Source organism: Dioscorea cayenensis, chromosome 17 (assembly GCF_009730915.1).
Source record: "Dioscorea cayenensis subsp. rotundata cultivar TDr96_F1 chromosome 17, TDr96_F1_v2_PseudoChromosome.rev07_lg8_w22 25.fasta, whole genome shotgun sequence".
Classification (NCBI taxonomy): Eukaryota; Viridiplantae; Streptophyta; class Magnoliopsida; order Dioscoreales; family Dioscoreaceae; genus Dioscorea; species Dioscorea cayenensis.
The window spans coordinates 1,600,502-1,622,477 of NC_052487.1; the positions used below are offsets into that span (position 1 = coordinate 1,600,502).

Consider the following 21,976-nt stretch of genomic DNA (forward strand, 5'->3'; position numbering starts at 1 on the left):
AGAATTTATACCAAATTATTTACATAGAAAAATATTATTATACAAATCAAAATAATTTCAATGGTGTGCAATGGTGTAAATGTTAATTTAAAACCGTAATCCTTTCTACAATATTTTTTTTTTTTAAAATCATGTGTATCTTTAAATATATTATTAACTTAAAATCATAATATTCTCTAATATATTGAGTAATAAATAAATAATTTAATTTTTTTAAATTAATAAATTTTTTTTTTCACTCCATCATAATTTACAAGACAAAAATCTTTTAATTATAATTTTTTATAAATCTTCAAGCTAACAATATATTTTAATTAAAAAAAAAGTTAAATTAGGATAAAAATATTCATGGTAACATAATGTTAAACATTGGTAACAAACTATTATTAATTTTTTTTTTAAAATTTATTATTTATATATTTAATTTTTTATTATAAAAAAAAATTGTACATAATAAGATCTCTTCAATTTCTACCTCCTCATGGTCCATTTCAATCAAATATATGATTTTCCAAGAGATTTAAATTTAATCCCACATTAACTAATTTTAATTTTTGAAAAAAAGTATCAAAGATTTAAAACATTCAATAATATATATTTAATAAAAATAAATTAATAACAACAATGGTGGCTAATCTTGAACTCAAGACCCATCACCCTTATTACTCTAGCCAATATATCAATAAGTTTTGATTTGGTAAAATTACTTTACTAGAAAAATATAAATAATAAATAAATCTTATACTATTCTGATTTAGTTTCACATGATTGGGTATTTTTTTTTAAAAAAAATATATTTTTTTACATTTTAACCCCTCATCTTTTTAAAAATTATTTAAAATAGATTAAAAAAAATTATTAAAAGTGAAAACATTATTTGAAATTAGAATTATTATTATTAACATAAGATTTACTAAAAGAGAAATTATTTTAAATTATTTATTAATATTTTGATTATTATTACAGTGACAATTAATGAAGTTTTAATTATTTAAAATTATTTTTATTCTTATTAGTAAAATACTATTATTATAATGTGACTATTTGGCACCACATGAAACCCCCTCTGGTCAAGTTTCGTCAAGTTCAGCAAAATCAGTAACTGGGGTCCTGGTGGCTCACCTATAGCCATCCAGAAGTGACATGTCTTGAACGATGGGAGAGTTGCATGCGGCCTCCAAAACACCCAACCGAGTGGGATACCGGCGTACCAAACGGCGGAGCACTAATTAGTGCGCCCGGATGTGATTTTATTAATAAAATAATTTAAAATAATTCCCATTATAATAATATTTTACTAATCATAAAACTAATTTTAAATAATTAATACTTCATTAATTGCCACTTCAATAATAATCAAAATATTAATAAAAAATTTAAAATAAATGAATTTAATGTTAATAATAATAATTTTAATTTCAAATAATATTTTTTATTTTAATAATAATTTTTTTAAAAAAATTGGGTTAAAAAACCATAAATAAGTTATTTAAATAATTATAAAAATGATGAGGGATTAAATGTAAAAAACAGAATTTTTTAAAAAAAATATCCAGTCAGTAATCCAGTCAGCACATGGGAACTGACTGGGCATTAATGTGATTTTAGGCCATTTTGATAAATAAAATAGCCTCAGAGTCATTTAAACAATATTATAAAAATAAAGTGTTAGTTTGGGCAAAAATTAAAAAAAAATATTTAAATAGTGGATAAAAACTAAAAAAAAAATTCAAGAATGCCAAACTGTTAATTAAAGCATATCAAAGAAACCATCATAATTACTTTATTATATGTCAACAGCAAGACGACAAATTAAGAGATCTCGACAATATTTTGCCGTTGTCCCACAAAGTAGGATGCTGTTTCGATCTATTTCAATAAAATATAATAATATATGCTCTAATTCAAAACAGTATAGTCACAAAAGTACTTAGTTAATTTATCTTCAATGCCATTTATGAGACAACATATATTTTCTTTTTTATAAATTTAATCCATCTTCTTATCTATATATATATTGAGATAATACTAATAAAATGAATAATATATTTTAAAAAAAATCTAAAAATTAATATATAGACCATTCTTCCTTTATTTTTCATATTAAAACATGTATAAAATTGAGATTATGATCAAACCAATTTATAAACACTTAGTTTTGCTTTGTATTTTTTTACTCTGTTTCTGTTTCATTTCTTCTTAATAAATTTATGGTTTATTTATTTTTATATAAAAAAAACTTATAAACACTTGCATAACATACTCATAAAAAAAACATTTTAAACAAATATTTTGCAAATATATAGATATATTTAAAAAACCATTGACCGAAAATTTGGATGGGTTTGAAAGGAGGAATCTGGAGAAAGGAATAGAGAACAAAAACATGGCACTGAAAACGAGTCAATCAAGGGGTGACAGTGCAGCAATCTCATTAGATGCAAGTAAAACAGCAACACAGTGATGTCACAAAGCCAACCAAACTTTTTAGATTTCTCTCACTTCTTTTTATCTATTTATAAAGGACTCAGAGAGAACCACACCAATATACACCCATGTCTATCTCTTTCTTTCTCTTCCTGTTTCTCTTTGGCTTTTCCATCTTTGCAGTTTCAATGGATGGTCTTCCTTCAAAGTTCTCAGTGTGTTGCTCTTGTCCACCATCAGCATCTGATCAGGAAGCTTCCCAGGTTTACAACTATCTCCAGGTTCCCAAAACTCCTCAGACTGATCATGTGATGATCAATGATGTGCAACGTGAACTTCGCCTGCAGACTACTGAGCGTCTCAATGAGCATCAGAGAAAGCATCTCCAGAGCTTTTGGCAGAACCAAATGAGGGAAATCGATAGCCTTCCAGGTCTATAAATCTTTATATCTTCGGTTAATATTCTCATTTTTTTTCAAGCTTACCATCTTGAGTTCATCTTCATCTTTGGTCTTGTTTAATTCTCTGCAGTTAGTAAACAGAATCAGCTCCCTTTGACAAAGATTAAGAAAGTGATGAAGCTGGATAAATCTGTGAAGGTTTGCAATTTTTTATTTTTATTTTTTTTATTTAGGGAGGGATTAAAGTTAATAAGAAATGTTTAATTTTGTTGGATAATTTGGAATTGTAGATGGTGAGTGCAAGTGCACCAGTTGTCCTGGGAAAAGCATGTGAGTTTTTGATCATGGACATGACAGTCAGGTCATGGCTGCGCAAGGAGAGCACAAGGAACGTTCTACTGAAGGCAGATCTTGCCGGTGCTATATTGGACACTGATTATTTTGATTTCCTTGCCGACCTTGTCACCGATGATAACACCCAGGAGGTAATTATCAGTACTTTTCTTCTTCTTCTTCTTATTATTATTAGAGAATAGAATATTGATCTCAGATTAATTCTTTGTTTATTTTATTAATAAATTATGATATTTTTCATGTTCAGGAAAGTGATGAGTAGGAAGGAATCTAAAAGGATGAAGCTGGTTGGTTTTCTCATGTTGGTCAATGGTTTCTGTTGTGTCTGCTTTGGGGACTGCACACCCCAAAGCTGTTGTGTGTTTTTGTTTTTATTTGTGTTTGTGTTGTGTTTCTTGAATAATGAGTAGCTGATGATCCAGTTTCATCAATATTAAGTTGCTTGCCAATTATCTTGAATGTTTCAGGGAAATGATTCAACTTAAAATCATCACCAACAAATCAGACTCATAAATAACACTATGAGAACTTAACCAGAAGTGGAGTGTATAATTTGATCCACAACTTTTTCTTATTTCTCCCAAAAAGCTCTAGCACAGTTTTGCAAAAAGAAAAGCACTTATAATAATAGATGTATAACAACGAATTAAATATTATTTGTTTTAATAAATCAGACACGAAATAACAAATCAAATGTTTCAGTTAAATATATTTGATATTTTAAGAAAATCCATAATTTCAGTTATAAAAGTGACAAGCACCAAATCAAAAGACATGTAGAAGGTGCGGAAATGCACTAGGTATGGTAGCTTGAATGACCTCATAGAAATAAACCCTCCTGCTATGGAACTCTGGAGGGAAGGACGACATGTATTTCTTACACATAATCGAACTTTCATAGGGGACCAAATGCAATACGAGGTGAAAGATTCCATCTCGAGACCTCTCAGCCACACTGTATAGTAGTTACCACTGAGCTAGCCCACAGTCCCTCATAATTTTAGTTTGTCCTCGTTGCTTTTGCCTGTTTTATTTATTTATTTGGTTTGGTTATTATAAGTTTATAATTCAAGATATTATGAGGATATAATAATGATATATATGCGAGTTTTTTACTTGATATTATAAATGGCTATTAGTTGAAACAAAAGAGGAGTTCAGCCCAAGTTGTAATCTCTTTGCTAGTTGGTCCTCATTCAAAACTAAAAATATATTTGATTGTTCTCTAATTATACTTTATCTTCTCTTGATACATTAAACCACATACACAGACATATAACACAAACTAAACCAGCCATGCATCTCAGCATTTCTTTAGCGCAAAAAATGAAAAATACATAAATCCCATGATAAAATAATCAATATAGAACGAAGAGAGATATTAAAACAAACAAAGTGATGTGGGCAATGAAAAAGAGATACATAAGATGTGGGCAATTCAAGCAATAATTCCCATGAACATACCGTGTGAGAGATGCTGGTAAAATTTAAAGATATCCATTATAAACACCAAACAAAAATTTAAATATATTTTTAATTTGTTACAAAAATGGGGCTATACATTACTGCTCTATATAAAATATATCATGAATGATGTGATTATTTCCTAATGCCACCAGTGGAATCAAAGCCAGAGGTACAGTGAGGTGCAATTAGACATTCTTATTAGTTTGCATCAAATCAAAGATCTATATATATATATCTTATAGAGGCATGCATGAAATGCAGAGACCGATCGATCGAGTTGCATCTTTCCAAGAAGCTTAATGAATGGTAATAAAGATGAGCAAGCGCTGAGACAGGTCGTATAAACGTTCTCTCCTTCGGCATCATCTGCAAAGATATCATCAACCTTTCTTTCTTAGTTTGTTTGCTGAGGATGATTTATGATTGATAGGGATGCACGCAAGTGTACATGTCGATTGCTTAATAAAATATGCTTGAAATGCAGAGTATCAGTCCACAGAGAAGGAGGTGAATACTAGTAATAATTCTAAATCCAAAAATTGCCCTAACGAGTGAAGTGGTGCATGTAAACAAAACCGAAAAAAAACTAGAAAATACGGGAAATAAAACCGGAGAGAAATGAAGGGAAGAGATGATATCCGGACGTAGTATCCGTTTAGGGTTATGAAGTACAGGACAAATGTTGTATAGGTATGCAATCCTATTTGAACTGAGAGGTTTCCCGAATTATACTAAACCTCGATTTCTTAGGCGAAGAGTAACTGAATAGGTGCTCAGGCGAAGAGTAACTGAATAGGTGCTCAGACATCCACACATTCGCATTAACACTTTATGAAACCTCACCGTGAGCTAATGACAGTCTTGAAGTAGATAATCTCTCCCAAAAAGAAAGAGATTATCCCTAATCCGAATACAGAGCAGAAATGTGATTTCTCCTAAAATCCACTCCACATGATTGCAAAGAGCACGGAGATTATCAACAACTCATTCGGGAGAATTGAGGGAGATAGAGTCTCCAAAGTACCCTATACCCAGGCTTACTCACAATTCCCTCTAATTATGGCATGCCTATACTAGATGGGTATTTCTACACGTAACGTAGTACATCAAACATGATAGCTAGGGTTTTTGCCTCGTTAGTAACCAAGTATTCAAACACGCAATTAGATTCAAATAGATGTGATTGCAAATAAGAAATCAATTAAAACATAAAAAAAATCCAACAACCAAAGTCATAAAAGTAAACCCTAAAATTCAACTAAGCCCAAACATCTTCAAATTAGCCCTCCATTGATGGAGGGCAAACATGATCAAGATACAAAGAATAGGAGTAAACATAGGATCCATGAAAACCCCCTTGTTAATCCCTAGGATGGAGAGTCGCCGAGGTAGCTTCCACGCACGCCACCAAGATGAGCTTGACGGCTACGATCTCCAATCCCGTTGGATGCCGAGCCTAAGCTCTTAAACTAATAATCTCCCCAAAGAGAGAGATTACCCCTAATCCGAGTACATAACAGAAATACGATATCTCCTAAAATCCACTCCACATGATTGCAAATAGCACGGAGATTATCATTAACCCACTTGTAAATATTGTGGGAGATAAAGTCTACAAAGTACCCTAGTTAGAGGTGTATTTACTATCTTCTCGAATTGTGACAAGTTTATACTAGGTGGAAATTTTTTCTCGTCACGTAGCAATACCAAACATGATAGCTAGGGCTTTCACTTTGTTAGCAATCAGGAATTCAATCACACAATTAGACTCAAATAGGTATAATTACAATTAGGAAAATAATTAAAGCATTAAAGGTCCAACAACTAATGTTAAAAGTATAAACCCTATAGTTCAACTATGCCCAAACATCTACAAATTAGCCCTCCATTAATGGAGGGCAAGCATGCAAGATACAAATAATAGGAGGAAATATGAAATCCATGAAAACCCTCTTCTCAATCGCACCGATGAAGAATCGCAAGAGAAACCCTGGGTAAGCTTCCAAGCACGTTGCTAAGGTGAACTGGACGGTTATGATCTTCAATCCCCTTAAATGTTGAGCAAATCCCCCTTGAAATCACTCCTTAGGTGCCGGAGGTTCGTCTCTTATCTTCCCTTACTTCGCCTGTAAGAATCACCCAAAAGAAAAGAATTGGATGCCGTAAAAATCCTCATCAGGTATATTTATGCACGATTGCTTACAGGCTGCTTATGGGTGTAAGGACGTGGCCGTAAGAGAGTTAGAGAAGATAGTCGGGAGCCTTACTAGAAAATTTATGCCCGTAAGTCACTTCCGTAAGGTCTTCTATTTGTGTTGCGGTCCAGCTTACGGCCGTAAGCGCTAAACCGTAAGCTTCACTGTGTTGCTTCTTGTGACTGGTGCTGTGGTCGTAAGCTCCACTGGATGGTCTTTACAGGCATCCTTATAGGTGTAAGTCATGGTAAGATCCTCAGATTTGGTTATGAATCCTCCTTACGGGCATAAGCATGCATGTAAGGTCCTCTGGAATTGGCTTGCGACCATAAGGTTGGCCGTAAACCACCCAGTTTTGCCTTGTTTTTATTCAAATAATGTCGAATGAGCTCCAATTTCATCGTTTGAGGTCTAAAATGCTTTATTTTTGCTCTCTTGTCTTGAAGTGCTACCCTAAGCCTGTTAATGCGAAACACACTATATGACTCTAATTCATGCCAATTGAATGTACAAAGTGATATAAAATATATGAATGTTGTACACTCATCACGGAGCGGAAGTGAACATGGTCGACGGCATTGAAGAGCTTGGCGGTCCCACTTATGGCTAACTACGGGAGTGAGGACTAGTCCTAGCGGTGATCGTTCATCTTGATCACTGCCCACTAAGCGTCTTGGAAAGATTTAACAATCTATCAATCAATGCATGCATGTATACGTAAATGCATGGGTGCATGCTATATATATATATGTGTGTGTGTTTGGTTTGTTATAAACTAATATTAGTGTTTAATTGTAACTCTCTGTGGTTTAACTTGTTCAATTATAAATTAAATATTTCTTTATAGCATGTTTTGCATAGAATAAAGATTATAAATTTTTATTGGCAACTTTTCAATTGGCTCATATTATTTCGTTATATTTAGAATGTGCTTCTTAGAAATTAAGATGACAACCTTATCAATCAATGCATATGCATAAGTGTGTGATAGCATACTTACATATATCGATATATGTGTGTATTGTATTAGTTTTGAAGCCATTTCAATGCAAATCTTACATTAATTAACTAACATGGGTGACTAATTCTTTCATCAATCTTCTTTTCATCAACTGCACTTTGATCTGCATGTTAAATTTTTTTCAATGACTGTTTTCAAGGCTGTTGGATGATGATTCAATTCCATGGCTCCTGCAGACGAAAATCTACAAATATCCCAAAATATATAGCTTCATATATATATATATATATATTTGAATAAAGTGGATAAACCACTAATTTATTAAAAAGAAGGAAAAAGAGGAGTACAGTAGAAAAGGTCGCGAACAAGAAAAGTCTAAAATAAAATAACAAACTGAAATCCTCACCAGGGATGAAAAAAACATTGAGCAAAATCAAGACAGGAAGAAAGATAAAATGAGACAAACTGGGACGGCGAAGTCAACCGTCTGGAGACACAGGCTATATATATTCCATATATGTTTTTTAGTGTTTTTATTTTTTTTTAAAACATGTGCTAAATTTTTTAATGTCGAATTTTGAAGAGTGGCTTTCAGGTTATCATAGAAAGCCAGTCCCTTGTTAACTTGGAATTTTTTAAAAAACATTGTTACTATTTAAAAATATAATGAAAGCAAACTAAAAGTATTTAAATACAGACCCCACAGAGGATTAACCTATAAGTACATAAAATTTCAAAATTTTATGTAAATATAAATAAATAAATAAATAAATGAAGAGTTTTCAAAATTATTTTAAAATTAAACTAATTATCTATAATTTATTGAAGTTTGAGAAAAAAAAACCAAGTTAGCTTATTTTTTTAGTTGAAGTTTGTTAATAATCGGATTTTGTTAAGAGTTTGATTAGAAAAAAATAAAAAATAAAAATACTTTAAAAAAATTACTATATTATAATTAGAGTTTGATTATAAATTAATTAAAAATAATAGAAAAACACTAGCTACTCTTCTCTCGTCTCACTCCCTATCTCTTTGTTTTTATTTATTTATTTATAAATGTGACAAACACCCATATAATCAGAGACATGGCGTGCACACGGGTTGAGAATTGATCGTCCAACCGTGTGACCTCACTCGATAATAAGTGGATTCAATCAGCGTAATAATTTATTGATAATCTTAATATTTATATTGAAAGAAAAAATTGCTAAAATTCTTGGATCAAATTCCCACTTAATGATCTTATTTTCTTTAAAAGACATGGTTTATTTTTTTAAGATACTACTTTTACTTTTTCTTAATAGTTCATTTTTTATTCTTCCACTTCAAAACTTTTTATACATAATATTCATGCTTTTATATATGAAATACCATATATAATAACATTTTTCAAAGTTTTTTTATATAATAGACATATATATATATATATATATATATATATATATATACATAATAATGCTAATTGGCATGATTTCAGTTTACAACTAGATCGAAATCCTAGCTCCACTACTATTGAAAAAATACATTATTCAGCAACAAATAAATTCTAAAATAACCACTAAGGGGAGAAAATAAAAAAAAATTATTATTTATTTTACTTATGACTATATAGATGCAAGCGAGTGCATATTTAGGAATTCATGTTCCTACTGGACAAGTCATGGTGGCATCATAACCCAGGGTAGCTTACATACCACGAATGACAATAGGTTTCCATTAGAGAATAACCATGCATAGAGCTCTATTTCTCTCTCTCAATATATATATCAAATGTTTATTTTATTTTCCACTTTTAGTCCTCAATGCAGCCACTTATCCCTACGATAAGCTTCTTGGAAAGAAGATAACTATATCTTTGAAAGCGTGCATACATGCATGCGTTGATGCATACTTAATATTAATTTAATATATCTTCTTTGATTACTTTTGAAGCTGTTAAAAATAAAAAAAACGAGAAAAACACCATCGGTGAATCAAATTAACTAGCTAGTATCAATCAAATCTGAAATTTATCACTAGTTTTTATTGTTTTACTGAAGAAAATGAAACCTTTTATTCAGAAATTACTAGTTTGAGCCCCATTATGGGCATGCTCATTGAGTTCAAGTATATACTTTGATAACTAGGAATCATAACTAAGAAAAAAGAAAATACATCAGAATCAAAGCTTAAACAAGTATGCGAACTCCAAAGAATAACCCTCGATCAGTTGCCAAGCCATTACTCTAGTACAGTACTTGATCTGTTAAAAGGAATGAATGGATCTATCAGCATAAATTCCAATTGCAATAAAGGCATCAAGATCAACATATTAGTCTGGAAACAATTCAAAAAATCTTGAAAGACTTGCATAAAACTATTCATTTAAGTTGAGAAATTAATAACAGGCCATTAATCTTGAGCAGTTAAAATTAACAAGATACTCACAAAACAACAAAATTAAGCAAAAAAGAAAAAAGAAAAAAGAAAAAGAAAATAACAAAGATACGAGGAAGAAGGTAATAATTAGTAATCATCATGCATGCATGTTTATCTATGACAGATTCATGACAAGAAAACAAAGAGAGGTTGCTGATCAATGTAAGAAATAACACAAACTTCAAAACTAAAGAAAGGAGATAAGAGCACCTTGATCATAGCGAATTAAAGCAGGAGTAATCCAGCCCACGGGTTCCCATTGGTTTTGACCATTATTCCAGAACGTTGAGAGTCTGAGAAGCAGACGAAATGGAGAGTAATCATCTATATGTACAGTAGTCTGCTGGTATCGTAATTCAACCGTCAAATCATTCGAGATCACCAGGCTCCGTGTTGGTAGCATTGAAAATTTCAAGGGTGCCCTATAGTGGTGCACGCCCAAGGTTTCCATTGGCATGGGACTCGTCCGCAAGAAACAGTGCGATCTTGTCCGATAAGAGGTGGTGAAAAGAACATGCAGTTGGCCCCAAAGATCATTAAAGAACCTCAAGAAAAGAGCTGGATCTGATGACAGATTAGGAAGCAAGCCCAGCAATAGCATATTCATTTGAAGAAGGTTTTGGTTCGCCAAATTGATCGCCTGGAGTATTCCGTTGTAGTTGGCGTACAAGTAACCTGAAATGGATATAACACCATTGGGCGGCTCGTCAAGCCAGAATGTGGTCCACTGGTTTTCAGGGCCAGGTGGCCCAAGACTGATGAAATTCACTTGAGCTGGGCGCCCTTCATCATCGATATCAACGTAGTAAACCACATGAGTGAAAGCATTATGCGAGAGAGGTGAGTGCACGAAAAAGACACGGCCTCTGCGTTGCTTGGTTAGCAAGGGGGGGTTGATGGTGATGACCCTGTCAGTGAATGGGTTCAGGAGTGTGATGCTTAGTTGTTCTTGATTACCATTTTCACCAGCTGCAGTATGTCTGCCAACGAAGATCCATCCACTAGCGGAACCGAGGTAGTAGGAATTGGTAACGACCTGGTAGGCCACAGGCCGGAGAGGGATGATCCCTTTGCCTATGATGTCGAAGAAGGAAAGAGCCTTTATGGTATCACCTTCGTTGTCACGGTCCATGAGGATCACAAGAGGGGCCTTCTCGCGTTCTTGTGTGCTGCTGCGCCATCCCGTGCAAGTGGAGCGGAAGCGGACGTAATCGACTGAGTTGAGGTTGCAGGCGATGGAATTGATGGCTAACCACGGCAGCGTGGACCAGTTCCGGTTGTGGTCGTCACCATTAATGTTCATCATCTTGATCACCACTCACGAAGCTTCTTGGAAAGCTGACAACTCTCTATCAATCAATGCATGCAAGTGCAAGTTCTGTAGTATATATGTATATATATAGCTTAATTAGTTTTAAATGCTGTTCAAATGGATGTAACAACGTAACTGACATGCACAATTGATTGATTTAAAGATCTTTTCACGTAAAATTTTTACCTGCATGTTTATTTTTCAACGTATATTTTTTTTTCAGGGACTCGTGGGCAAAATCACTCTGCCACTCCAATTAATTAAGCGTGCTATAGGTGAAACTAATGGTTTGTTTAGGGTTACAGAGGTATGTTTAACCTGCATGTTTGATTTTGTCTGTTTTTTTTTTAATTTGCAAAAATTCTAATGCTGATTTTATAATTATAAAAAATTAATTTGATTCATCAATCATTTTTAAATTTACAATATATACACACATAATTTTTGTAAAAGCATTATCCTCAATTGATTAAATTAATTGTTTATAATATTAATATAAATGATCACACTCAACATATGAGTGTAAAGAATAATATGTAGTTCAAATTTATATATAATACTTGCCCATATATATACCTTATTGGGAGAAGGATTCATCTTTCCACACTGTATGGTTATCATCATTAAAACATAGAAAAATAATCATGCTTATGAAATAAATTATGATAGAAAAATAAGTTGATATGGGTACCACTATAAGCCACACTATAAAAGATGAATAAAAAAACTCTAATTTAGAAACCACTGCTTTCTAGACTAGCTACTTCTTCATAAGCTCCTTGAATTTGCCAAGTACAGAAGAAGTAACCATGGGGCCATGATCCAACTTGAGCTAGTGAACAGGAGGCATGAAAACTTTCTTAGGAGAAGAGAGTTGGGTACATGAGGAAAACAAAGGTTTCGCCAATGGGAAAGTGACCGAGATAAAGGTTAAAATGATATGTGGCATATGTAGTACTACAAGTCATAATAGAAGATATCATGAAAATCATATAAGTGTGTATGCTAATGTGTTGAGTCTGAGCTAATATGAATTAAATATGTATGTGTGATGCATATATGCCAGGGAAACAACGAAAATGCAAGTGGGCAACGAGAAGGTCAGAAAATGTATACAGGACATGACATCTGTAGACCCCACGTTTTTATTATTATTTAAATTATTATTATTATTATTTTCTTACGTGGAGTGTCTTGTATGTTATTTTAAATGTATTATTTTGAAAACCCTAGCCACGTTCTATGAGAAACGTCGCCCACCACCGCTCCCCACGACCGATCTGTAGCCTTAAGACATTAGTTAGTGGATCACTTTTCTCCATCGTATCACCATCTCGTTGGCGTCAAGGAGAAAAGGAATTTATGAGAAAGGATATGCAGGTGTGTGCGAATTTTTATTATTGTTAGATTGTAGGAATTAGGATTTTGTTTTCAAGGATAGAAATTAAGATTTGAAACCCTAATAGCTTGAGGAGGGATTTTTTTTTTAAAAACCTTCTTGTCATTGTATGCCATAGGATCTCCTGTGAAGATTTAATTTTGGGTGTTTGATTCGGATTCAGAATTCTAGCGGATACCAAGTAAGTAACCACGTATTGTTTTTTTATCTAGAAAATTCTTTTAAATTTGTAAGTTTTGTTGAGTTTATCTCGTTGGATTATTTTGCTTTCTTTGGTTTGTCTAAATTATTTAAATGATTAAATTTTATTTTATTACATCAATTATTCATATAATGAGTTGTTATTTGATTCATTACTTATCCTTTGTTTATCAATTTCTTATCATGTTAGATGTGGTTTTATTTGATTTCTGATCTTGTTAATCAATCATCTTTTTATTAGCCAATTGTTTACTGTAAGATGAGAGGTTTCTTTGAAATTCATTTTAATCACCGTTTGACCAATTGTTGACTACCTAAGAACTTTAAATCATGACATTCGTTAGATTCTCTTTTAAATTTAATTATGAGAAGTTTCCTGTTAATATGATTGGGTATTGTTTAAATATGAGTTTAATTTAACTAAATTTTTGGGTTGTGGATGATCCATTCTTTTCTTATCCTTTCATTCAAATTCTCATGTTATTTATAGCATATTTGATCTTGTTGGTGATTTATTTAAACATTTTTTTTAAATGTTAATTGGTGGATTATTTCCATTTGTTATCTAATTATCTAGTATTTGAGAAAACTATTAAGTTGTTAAGTTTATTCACGTTAAAAGCTTTGATTGGAGTTCTGTTTTTTTTTCTGTTTTTTTAAATTTTGTAATTGACTAGTTTCTTCAAATTAGTAGCTTTTATTGATTTGATTCCTTATCCACTGAATGAATTATTTTATCCATTAGCTAATTTTTCTTTTAGGGTTTGAAAGAGAACTTTTGAATGTTGTTGAATGAATTGAATCTTTATTACATTATTTTACTTACGGATGGCATTGGACTGGTTAAATTTTAAATTTTTTATTATTCATGTATCCTGAAAAATGAGGTTAAGGGTTACTGTTCCTTTAGAATTGAAATGGTTGATTTCTATTGGTTATGCAAATATTAGTATTTTGGTTCAATGGAAATTTTTGCTTTGTGGGATTCAGATTCGAAATATTACGAGTTTTAAATAATTAAGTCTATTTTTGATACTAAAAATTACTTTGTTATGAAATTCTAGTCTCCGAATTGACTATGCAATAACCCCATCCACTGGGGTTCAAACATCGACCATGTCGACATGAAATTTCGAAATAGAAACTAGTTTTCACGCCGCTTTCCGTCGGTGAAACAATAACGGCCTCTGATATTCTAGCTCGGGTCACCGAGGATAAACAAATGACTTTTGATATTCTGTCCGGACCATAGTCTAGGAGACATATACTTTGAAATTGATATATTCTGGAGCTTGTTCTTACTGTGTTGATTAATCACAGTTGAAGGATTACACTTGTTTGTACGTACTTATGTTTATTTGAAATTATTATATTTGCTTATGCACACTTATGTTTGTTGGAAATTATTTTGATAAAATTCTTGAATCTTGGTTTGAATCCAATTTTTTTTTTGGGTTACTTACTGGGCCGTCGAGCTCATGAATATTTTTATTCCCTCTTTTCAGATCAGGAGTAAGGTTGTGGTTACTAGCATAGCTGTGGTTACCAAGCGTCAGGCTCCCCTCTTTGTTAGGTTGTTTATATGTTTTCCTATCACCTTGTAGACCTCGAACTTGTTATTTGCTTTCATGTTGTATCTTGAACTTGTAGTACCTCTATTTATTTCATCTTGGATATTATGTTGCTATTAGATGTTATGTTCTATGCTAAGACAGGTTTGAGGCCTTGCATGCCTATCGGGTTTCGGCCCCTAAGGATGCGGCCGTTTGTCAGCGCATTGGGTTTGGGGCGTGACAAATTTAGTGGTATCAGAGCGTAGGTCCAAATTTGATTGAGAATCTTAACATCCGAATAGAACTGCCTGCTTTGAAGTATTAGAGCAATCACACTCCATGCTAGATTAGTTTCGAGTTATTAGTTCAATTCGTTGAGCCATTTTGTGGCATTGACTCTAGTTGAGTGTCTTCGTAGAATGCCGCCACGTAGAGCTGCTAGTCGAAGTGTTGCGGAACTATTTGGGTATGCATCCCCTGCTAGGGAAGCCCCTGCTGAGGAGAGGCCTGAAGCTTCTGACAATCAGGATGTTATGCTGGAGTTGATGCGGGAAGTGGTAGGGTTGGTGCGGAATCAGAGGCAGAACCAGGCACCAGCACCACCCCCTCCACCTCCTCCCTCTGGAGGACCCAAGGAAAAGACCATTATGGAATTCAAGAGATCTGGACCACCACCATTTGAAGGCACAACAAACCCTGATGAAGCTGAGGTGTGGGTAAAGGAGATGGAGAAGGCTTTTGCTGTGATGAAATGCACTGAAGAAGAAAAGCTCAGGTTTGGCCCGTATATGCTTAAGGGACCTGCCTACAACTGGTATGAAGGAGAAATCAGAGCCCGCCATGGAGTGGATTTTGAGTCTTGGGAGAAGTTGCGAAAGGCCTTTTACAGTAAGTATTTCACAAGGGATAAACTGGTGCAGCTAGAAAGAAAGTTTATTCATCTAACCCAAGGGAGCATGACAGTGGATGAATATGAGATGGAGTTTGATAGACTTGCCAGGTATGCTCCAAAATTGGTGGATGATGATGAGAGCAGAGCCCGACGATTTGAGGAGGGATTGCATCCACACATCCGTAGAGGATTAGCTGCCCTTCATCTATCTAGCTATGCAGAGGTTGTGGGGCGTGCTAAGTCCCTGGACACTGTTTGGAGAGACACCAAGGATCATAATAAGAGTTCTAGCAAGAAGAGAGGCAGAAATTTTAACAGTCAGGGTAGCCAACACTCCGGAGTTGATCAGAGGAGAGCCAGACAGGGTAATAGATCACAGAGTGAGTTTCAGACAGTGAATGGGCCACCGACTCAACGATCTCGAGGAGCTTCACCTATTCATCCCAATCCTAGTCAACGGAGGTGTACTACTTGTGGGGGTACTCATGCGACCGTAGATTGCAGAAAGGCATCCGGAGCTTGTTATAGATGTGGCAGTCTTGAGCATCAGATTGCCAAGTGTTCACATCAATCTTCTGGAGCACAGAAAGCAGTCAGTGGGCAGAATTCCAGGTATATACCAACACCCAAGCCTCAAGCTTCTTCTGGTCAGCGTGCAGGAAAGGAGGTGATCAGTGAACAACAGTCTCAGCAAAAGTTAGGAAGGCCAAAGACACAAGGCCGTGTTTATGCCATAACGGAGGAAGATGTACAAGCTTCAAATGCAGTGGTGTCAGGTACTTTGCCAGTTTATTCTGCTTATGCATGCGTATTATTGGATCCTGGTGCTACGCATTCCTTTATTTCTTCTACATTTGTTCGGAAGCATGCATTGCCTGTTACTGTTATGGATTATGATTTATGTGTGGCTACACCTGTTGGGGTCGATGTGATTGTTGATAGAATTTGTGCTAATTGTCCTCTTACTATTGATGGTCGGGAGTTGCTAGTTGATTTGCATGTTTTGAGTATGAAAGACTATGATGTTATTCTGGGAATGGATTGGTTGTCCTCTTCTCATGCTGTAGTCGATTGTTATGCAAAAAGAGTTGTCTTTAAGATCCCTGGTGAGGCGAAGTTCACATTCGTTGGGTGTGATTCTGCATCGCCACCTCGTGTAATTTCTGCCATTCGAGCTAGGAAATTACTCTTAGGTGGGTGCTCGGGATTTATAGCAATGGTAGTGGAAGCTAAATCAGAAGGCCCGGTGTTGAATGACATTCCCATAGTTAGAGAGTTTTCTGATGTTTTTCCTGAAGATCTTCCCGGCTTGTCTCCAGATAGGGAAGTGGAGTTTGCTATTGATTTGGTTCCAAGATCTAGCCATATCTCTAAGGCACCATACCGGATGACACCTGCTGAATTGAAGGAGTTGAAAAAGCAACTTGAGGAGCTTATGGAGAAGGGCTTTATTCGGCCAAGTGTTTTCTCGTGGGGTGCTCTAGTGTTGTTTGTGAAGAAGAATGATGGCAGTATGAGGTTGTGCATCGATTATCGAGAGTTGAACAAGGTGACAGTGAAGAACCGATATCCATTGCCTCGGATAGACGATCTTTTTGATCAGTTGCAGGGTTCTCAAGTATTTTCTAAGATTGACCTACGATCAGGATATCATCAATTGAAGATCAAGTCAGAAGATGTGTCGAAGACAGCTTTTCGAACCCGTTATGGGCATTATGAGTTCCTAGTGATGCCTTTCGGGTTGACGAATGCACCGGCTGCTTTTATGGACTTGATGAATAGAACCTTCAAGCCTTTCTTGGATAGGTTCGTGGTGGTCTTTATTGACGACATTCTGGTGTATTCGAAGAGCTCGGAAGAGCATGAGGAGCATTTAAGAATTGTTTTGGGAATCTTGAAAGAGAAGAAATTGTTTGCCAAATTCTCCAAGTGCGAGTTTTGGTTAAACAAAGTGGCTTTCCTGGGTCATGTCATAACCAAGGAAGGGATTTCTGTTGACCCCAAGAAGATAGAAGCCATTGTTGAGTGGAAAAGGCCAACTAGTGCGACCGAGGTTCGCAGCTTTCTGGGGTTAGCCGGTTACTACAGGCGATTTGTGGAAGGATTCTCAGTTTTGGCTGCACCTTTGACCAAGCTCACCAGGAAAGGAGAAACTTTTCAGTGGTCAGATCAGTGTGAACAGACTTTTCAGGAGTTGAAGTCCCGCTTGGTGTCGGCACCTATCCTCACCATACCTACTCCTGGTGGGGGATTCATAATTTACAGTGATGCTTGCAAGACTGGTCTAGGATGTGTTTTGATGCAAAATGGACATGTGGTGGCCTATGCGTCTAGACAGCTGAAACCCTTTGAGCAAAACTATCCTACACATGACTTGGAACTTGCTGCGGTGATTTTTGCTTTGAAGATTTGGAGGCACTACTTATATGGAGAGGCTTGTGAAGTATTTACAGATCATAAGAGCCTTAAGTATATTTTTACTCAAAAGGAGTTAAATATGAGGCAGAGGAGATGGCTTGAGTTATTGAAGGATTATGATTTGACTATTAGTTATCATCCTGGCAAGGCAAATGTGGTAGCTGGTGCACTAAGCAGGAAGTCTTTTAGTAGCATAGCTACATTGATCACTTCTCAAAAGCCTATTTTGGAGGATATGAGAAGAATGGAGCTACAAGTGGTGTTGAAAGGTATTAGTGGGTCCTTGGCAAGTTTAGTGGTACGGCCTACTCTGTTGGAGAGGATCAAATTAGCTTAAGAAGAAGATAGCTATCTTCAAAAAATTCAGTAAGAAGTGGAAGCAGGCACTCAAACTCAATTTAGAATTCATGAAGATGGTTCAGTGAGATTTGGCGATCGGGTTTGTGTTCCAAATAACCCAGAGTTAAAGAAAGAGATTATGGAGGAGGCTCACTACACCAGCTACTCAGTACATCCTGGTAGTACAAAAATGTATAAGGATTTGAAGGGTACTTTCTGGTGGAATAACATGAAGCGAGAGATTGCTCAGTTTGTGGCACAGTGTTTAACTTGTCAACAGGTGAAGGTGAAGCATCAGAGACCAGCAGGTTTTCTTCAACCCCTTCCTAATCCAGAGTGGAAGTGGGAGAATACTGCAATGGATTTTGTGTCTGGTTTTCCTAGAATCACTAAAGGTTTTGACAGTGTTTTGGTTGTGGTGGATAGGCTGACCAAATCTGCTCATTTTCTAGCTATCAAGACTGGTATGTCTTTACAGAAGCTCGCCGAGTTGTATATCGATCAGATTGTCAGGCTTCATGGTGTTCCAGTCACTATTGTTTCTGATAGAGATTCTTGATTTGTGGCGTATTTCTGGAAGAGTTTACACAAAGCCTTAGGGACGAAGCTCACTTTCAGTACCGCCTTTCACCCTCAGACGGATGGGCAGTCAGAGAGGACAATTCAGATTCTGGAGGATATGTTGCGGGCATGTACTCTTGATTTTGGGGGTTCATGGGATCGACACTTGCCTCTGATTGAGTTTGCTTATAACAATAGTTATCAGGCGAGTATTCAGATGGCTCCATATGAAGCTTTATATGGCAGGAGATGCAGATCACCCATTTGTTGGGATGATGTAGGAGAAAGGAAGTTGTTGGGACCAGAGATTGTTCAGATAACTGAAGAAAAGGTCCGTGTGATCAGAGATCGATTACGAGAAGCTCAAAGCAGACAGAAGAGTTATGCAGATAGCAAAAGAAGGAGCTTGGAATTTCAAGTTGGAGATCATGTGTTCTTGAGGGTTTCCCCTACTAGAGGAGTTATCCGTTTTGGTGTTAGGGGAAAGCTTAGCCCCAGATACATAGGCCCGTTCGAGATTTTGGAGCGTGTAGGTGTTGTGGCATATCGGCTTGCCCTTCCACCTGCTCTTTCGAGGGTACATAATGTGTTCCATATCTCTATGTTGAGGAAGTGTATTTCGAATCCTGATCATGTAATCCAGTTTTCAGACTTTGAGCTTGGTAGTGATATGTCATATGAAGAGCGACTGTAAAAAAATTGTGGATTTTTAAGGAGCAAGCCTTGAGGAGACGAACTATTCGTTATGTGAAAGTTCGGGTGGGGCAATCACTCAGAGCGAGAGGCGACTTGGGAGTTAGAGTCTGAAATGAAAGAGAGATACCCTCATCTCTTTGACTGATCAGGTGAGTTTAGAGGACTAAACTTTTTTTTTAGGGGGGAAGATTGTAGACCCCACATTTTTATTATTATTTAAATTATTATTATTATTATTTTCTTACGTGGAGTGTCTTGTATGTTATTTTAAATGTATTATTTTGAAAACCCTAGCCACGTTCTATGAGAAACGTCGCCCACCACCGCTCCCCACGACCGATCTGTAGCCTTAAGACATTAGTTAGTGGATCACTTTTCTCCATCGTATCACCATCTCGTTGGCGTCAAGGAGAAAAGGAATTTATGAGAAAGGATATGCAGGTGTGTGCGAATTTTTTTTTATTGTTAGATTGTAGGAATTAGGATTTTGTTTTCAAGGATAGAAATTAAGATTTGAAACCCTAATAGCTTGAGGAGGGATTTTTTTTTTAAAAACCTTCTTGTCATTGTATGCCATAGGATCTCCTGTGAAGATTTAATTTTGGGTGTTTGATTCGGATTCAGAATTCTAGCGGATACCAAGTAAGTAACCACGTATTGTTTTTTTATCTAGAAAATTCTTTTAAATTTGTAAGTTTTGTTGAGTTTATCTCGTTGGATTATTTTGCTTTCTTTGGTTTGTCTAAATTATTTAAATGATTAAATTTTATTTTATTACATCAATTATTCATATAATGAGTTGTTATTTGATTCATTACTTATCCTTTGTTTATCAATTTCTTATCATGTTAGATGTGGTTTTTATTTGATTTCGATCTTGTTAATCAATCATCTTTTTTATTAGCCAATTGTTTCATCGTAAGATGAGAGGTTTCTTTGAAATTCATTTTTAATCACCGCTTTGACCAATTGTTGACTACCTAAGAACTTTTAAATCATGACATTCGTTAGATTCTCTTTTAAATTTAATTATGAGAAGTTTCCGCTAATATGATTGGGTATTGTTTAAATATGAGTTTAATTTAACTAAATTTTTTTGGGTTGTGGATGATCCATTCTTTTTCTTATCCTTTCATTCAAATTCTCATGTTATTTATAGCATATTTGATCTTGTTGGTGATTTATTTAAACATTTTTTTTAAATGTTAATTGGTGGATTATTTCCATTTGTTATCTAATTATCTAGTATTTGAGAAAACTATTAAGTTGTTAAGTTTATTCACGTTAAAAGCTTTGATTGGAGTTCTGTTTTTTTTTCTGTTTTTTTTTTTATTTTGTAATTGACTAGTTTCTTCAAATTAGTAGCTTTTATTGATTTGATTCCTTATCCACTGAATGAATTATTTTATCCATTAGCTAATTTTTCTTTTAGGGTTTGAAAGAGAACTTTTGAATGTTGTTGAATGAATTGAATCTTTATTACATTATTTTACTTACGGATGGCATTGGACTGGTTAAATTTTAAATTTTTTATTATTCATGTATCCTGAAAAATGAGGTTAAGGGTTACTGTTCCTTTAGAATTGAAATGGTTGATTTCTATTGGTTATGCAAATATTAGTATTTTGGTTCAATGGAAATTTTTGCTTTGTGGGATTCAGATTCTGAAATATTCTGAGTTTTAAATAATTAAGTCTATTTTGATACTAAAATTACTTTGTTATGAAATTCTAGTCTCCGAATTGACTATGCAATAACCCTGTCACTGGGGGTCAAACACTGACCATGTCGACATGAAATTCTGAAATAGAAACTAGTTTCGCGCCGCTTTCCGTCGGTGAAACAATAACGGCCTCTGATATTCTGGCTCGGGTCACCGAGGATAAACAAATGACTTTTGATATTCTGTCCGGACCATAGTCTAGGAGACATATACTTTGAAATTGATATATTCTGGAGCTTGTTCTTACTGTGTTGATTAATCACAGTTGAAGGATTACACTTGTTTGTACGTACTTATGTTTATTTAAAATTATTATATTTGCTTATGCACACTTATGTTTGTTGGAAATTATTTTTGATAAAATTCTTGAATCTTGGTTTGAATCCAAGTTTTTGTTTTTTGGGTTACTATCGGGCGTCGAGCTCATGAATATTTTTTTATTCCCTCTTTTCGGATCAGAGTAAGGTTGTGGTTACTAGCATAGCTGTGGTTACCAAGCGTCGGGGCTCCCCTCTTTGTTAGGTTGTTTATATGTTTTTCCTATCACCTTGTAGACCCTCGAACTTGTTATTTGCTTTCATGTTGTATCTTGAACTTGTAGTACCTCTATTTATTTCATCTTGGATATTATGTTGCTATTAGATGTTATGTTCTATGCT

At 34.8% G+C, this 21,976-nt stretch overlaps 2 protein-coding genes and 1 long non-coding RNA gene across 3 annotated transcripts; 2 read left to right on the top strand and 1 right to left on the bottom strand.

Annotated features, from left to right (window-relative positions):
• Window positions 1-2,386: 2,386 nt before the first annotated feature.
• Window positions 2,387-3,444, top strand: LOC120280467 (nuclear transcription factor Y subunit C-4-like). The gene is made up of 5 exons (XM_039287320.1): window positions 2,387-2,444; window positions 2,611-2,859; window positions 2,959-3,026; window positions 3,119-3,313; window positions 3,430-3,444. Exons 1-5 carry the CDS (start codon window positions 2,387-2,389, stop codon window positions 3,442-3,444), a joined length of 585 nt encoding a protein of 194 aa, XP_039143254.1.
• Window positions 3,445-9,888: 6,444 nt separating this feature from the next.
• LOC120281397 lies at window positions 9,889-11,531 on the bottom strand. The gene is made up of 2 exons (XM_039288239.1): window positions 10,434-11,531; window positions 9,889-10,047 (listed from the first exon to the last, which is right to left on the bottom strand). Exons 1-2 carry the CDS (start codon window positions 11,527-11,529, stop codon window positions 10,031-10,033), a joined length of 1,113 nt encoding a protein of 370 aa, XP_039144173.1. The 5' UTR covers window positions 11,530-11,531; the 3' UTR covers window positions 9,889-10,030.
• Window positions 11,532-12,804: 1,273 nt separating this feature from the next.
• LOC120280234 lies at window positions 12,805-14,791 on the top strand. The gene is made up of 3 exons (XR_005542275.1): window positions 12,805-12,915; window positions 13,053-13,115; window positions 14,641-14,791. It is a non-coding gene; the product is annotated as an uncharacterized LOC120280234 (long non-coding RNA).
• The last annotated feature ends 7,185 nt before the right edge of the window (window positions 14,792-21,976 follow it).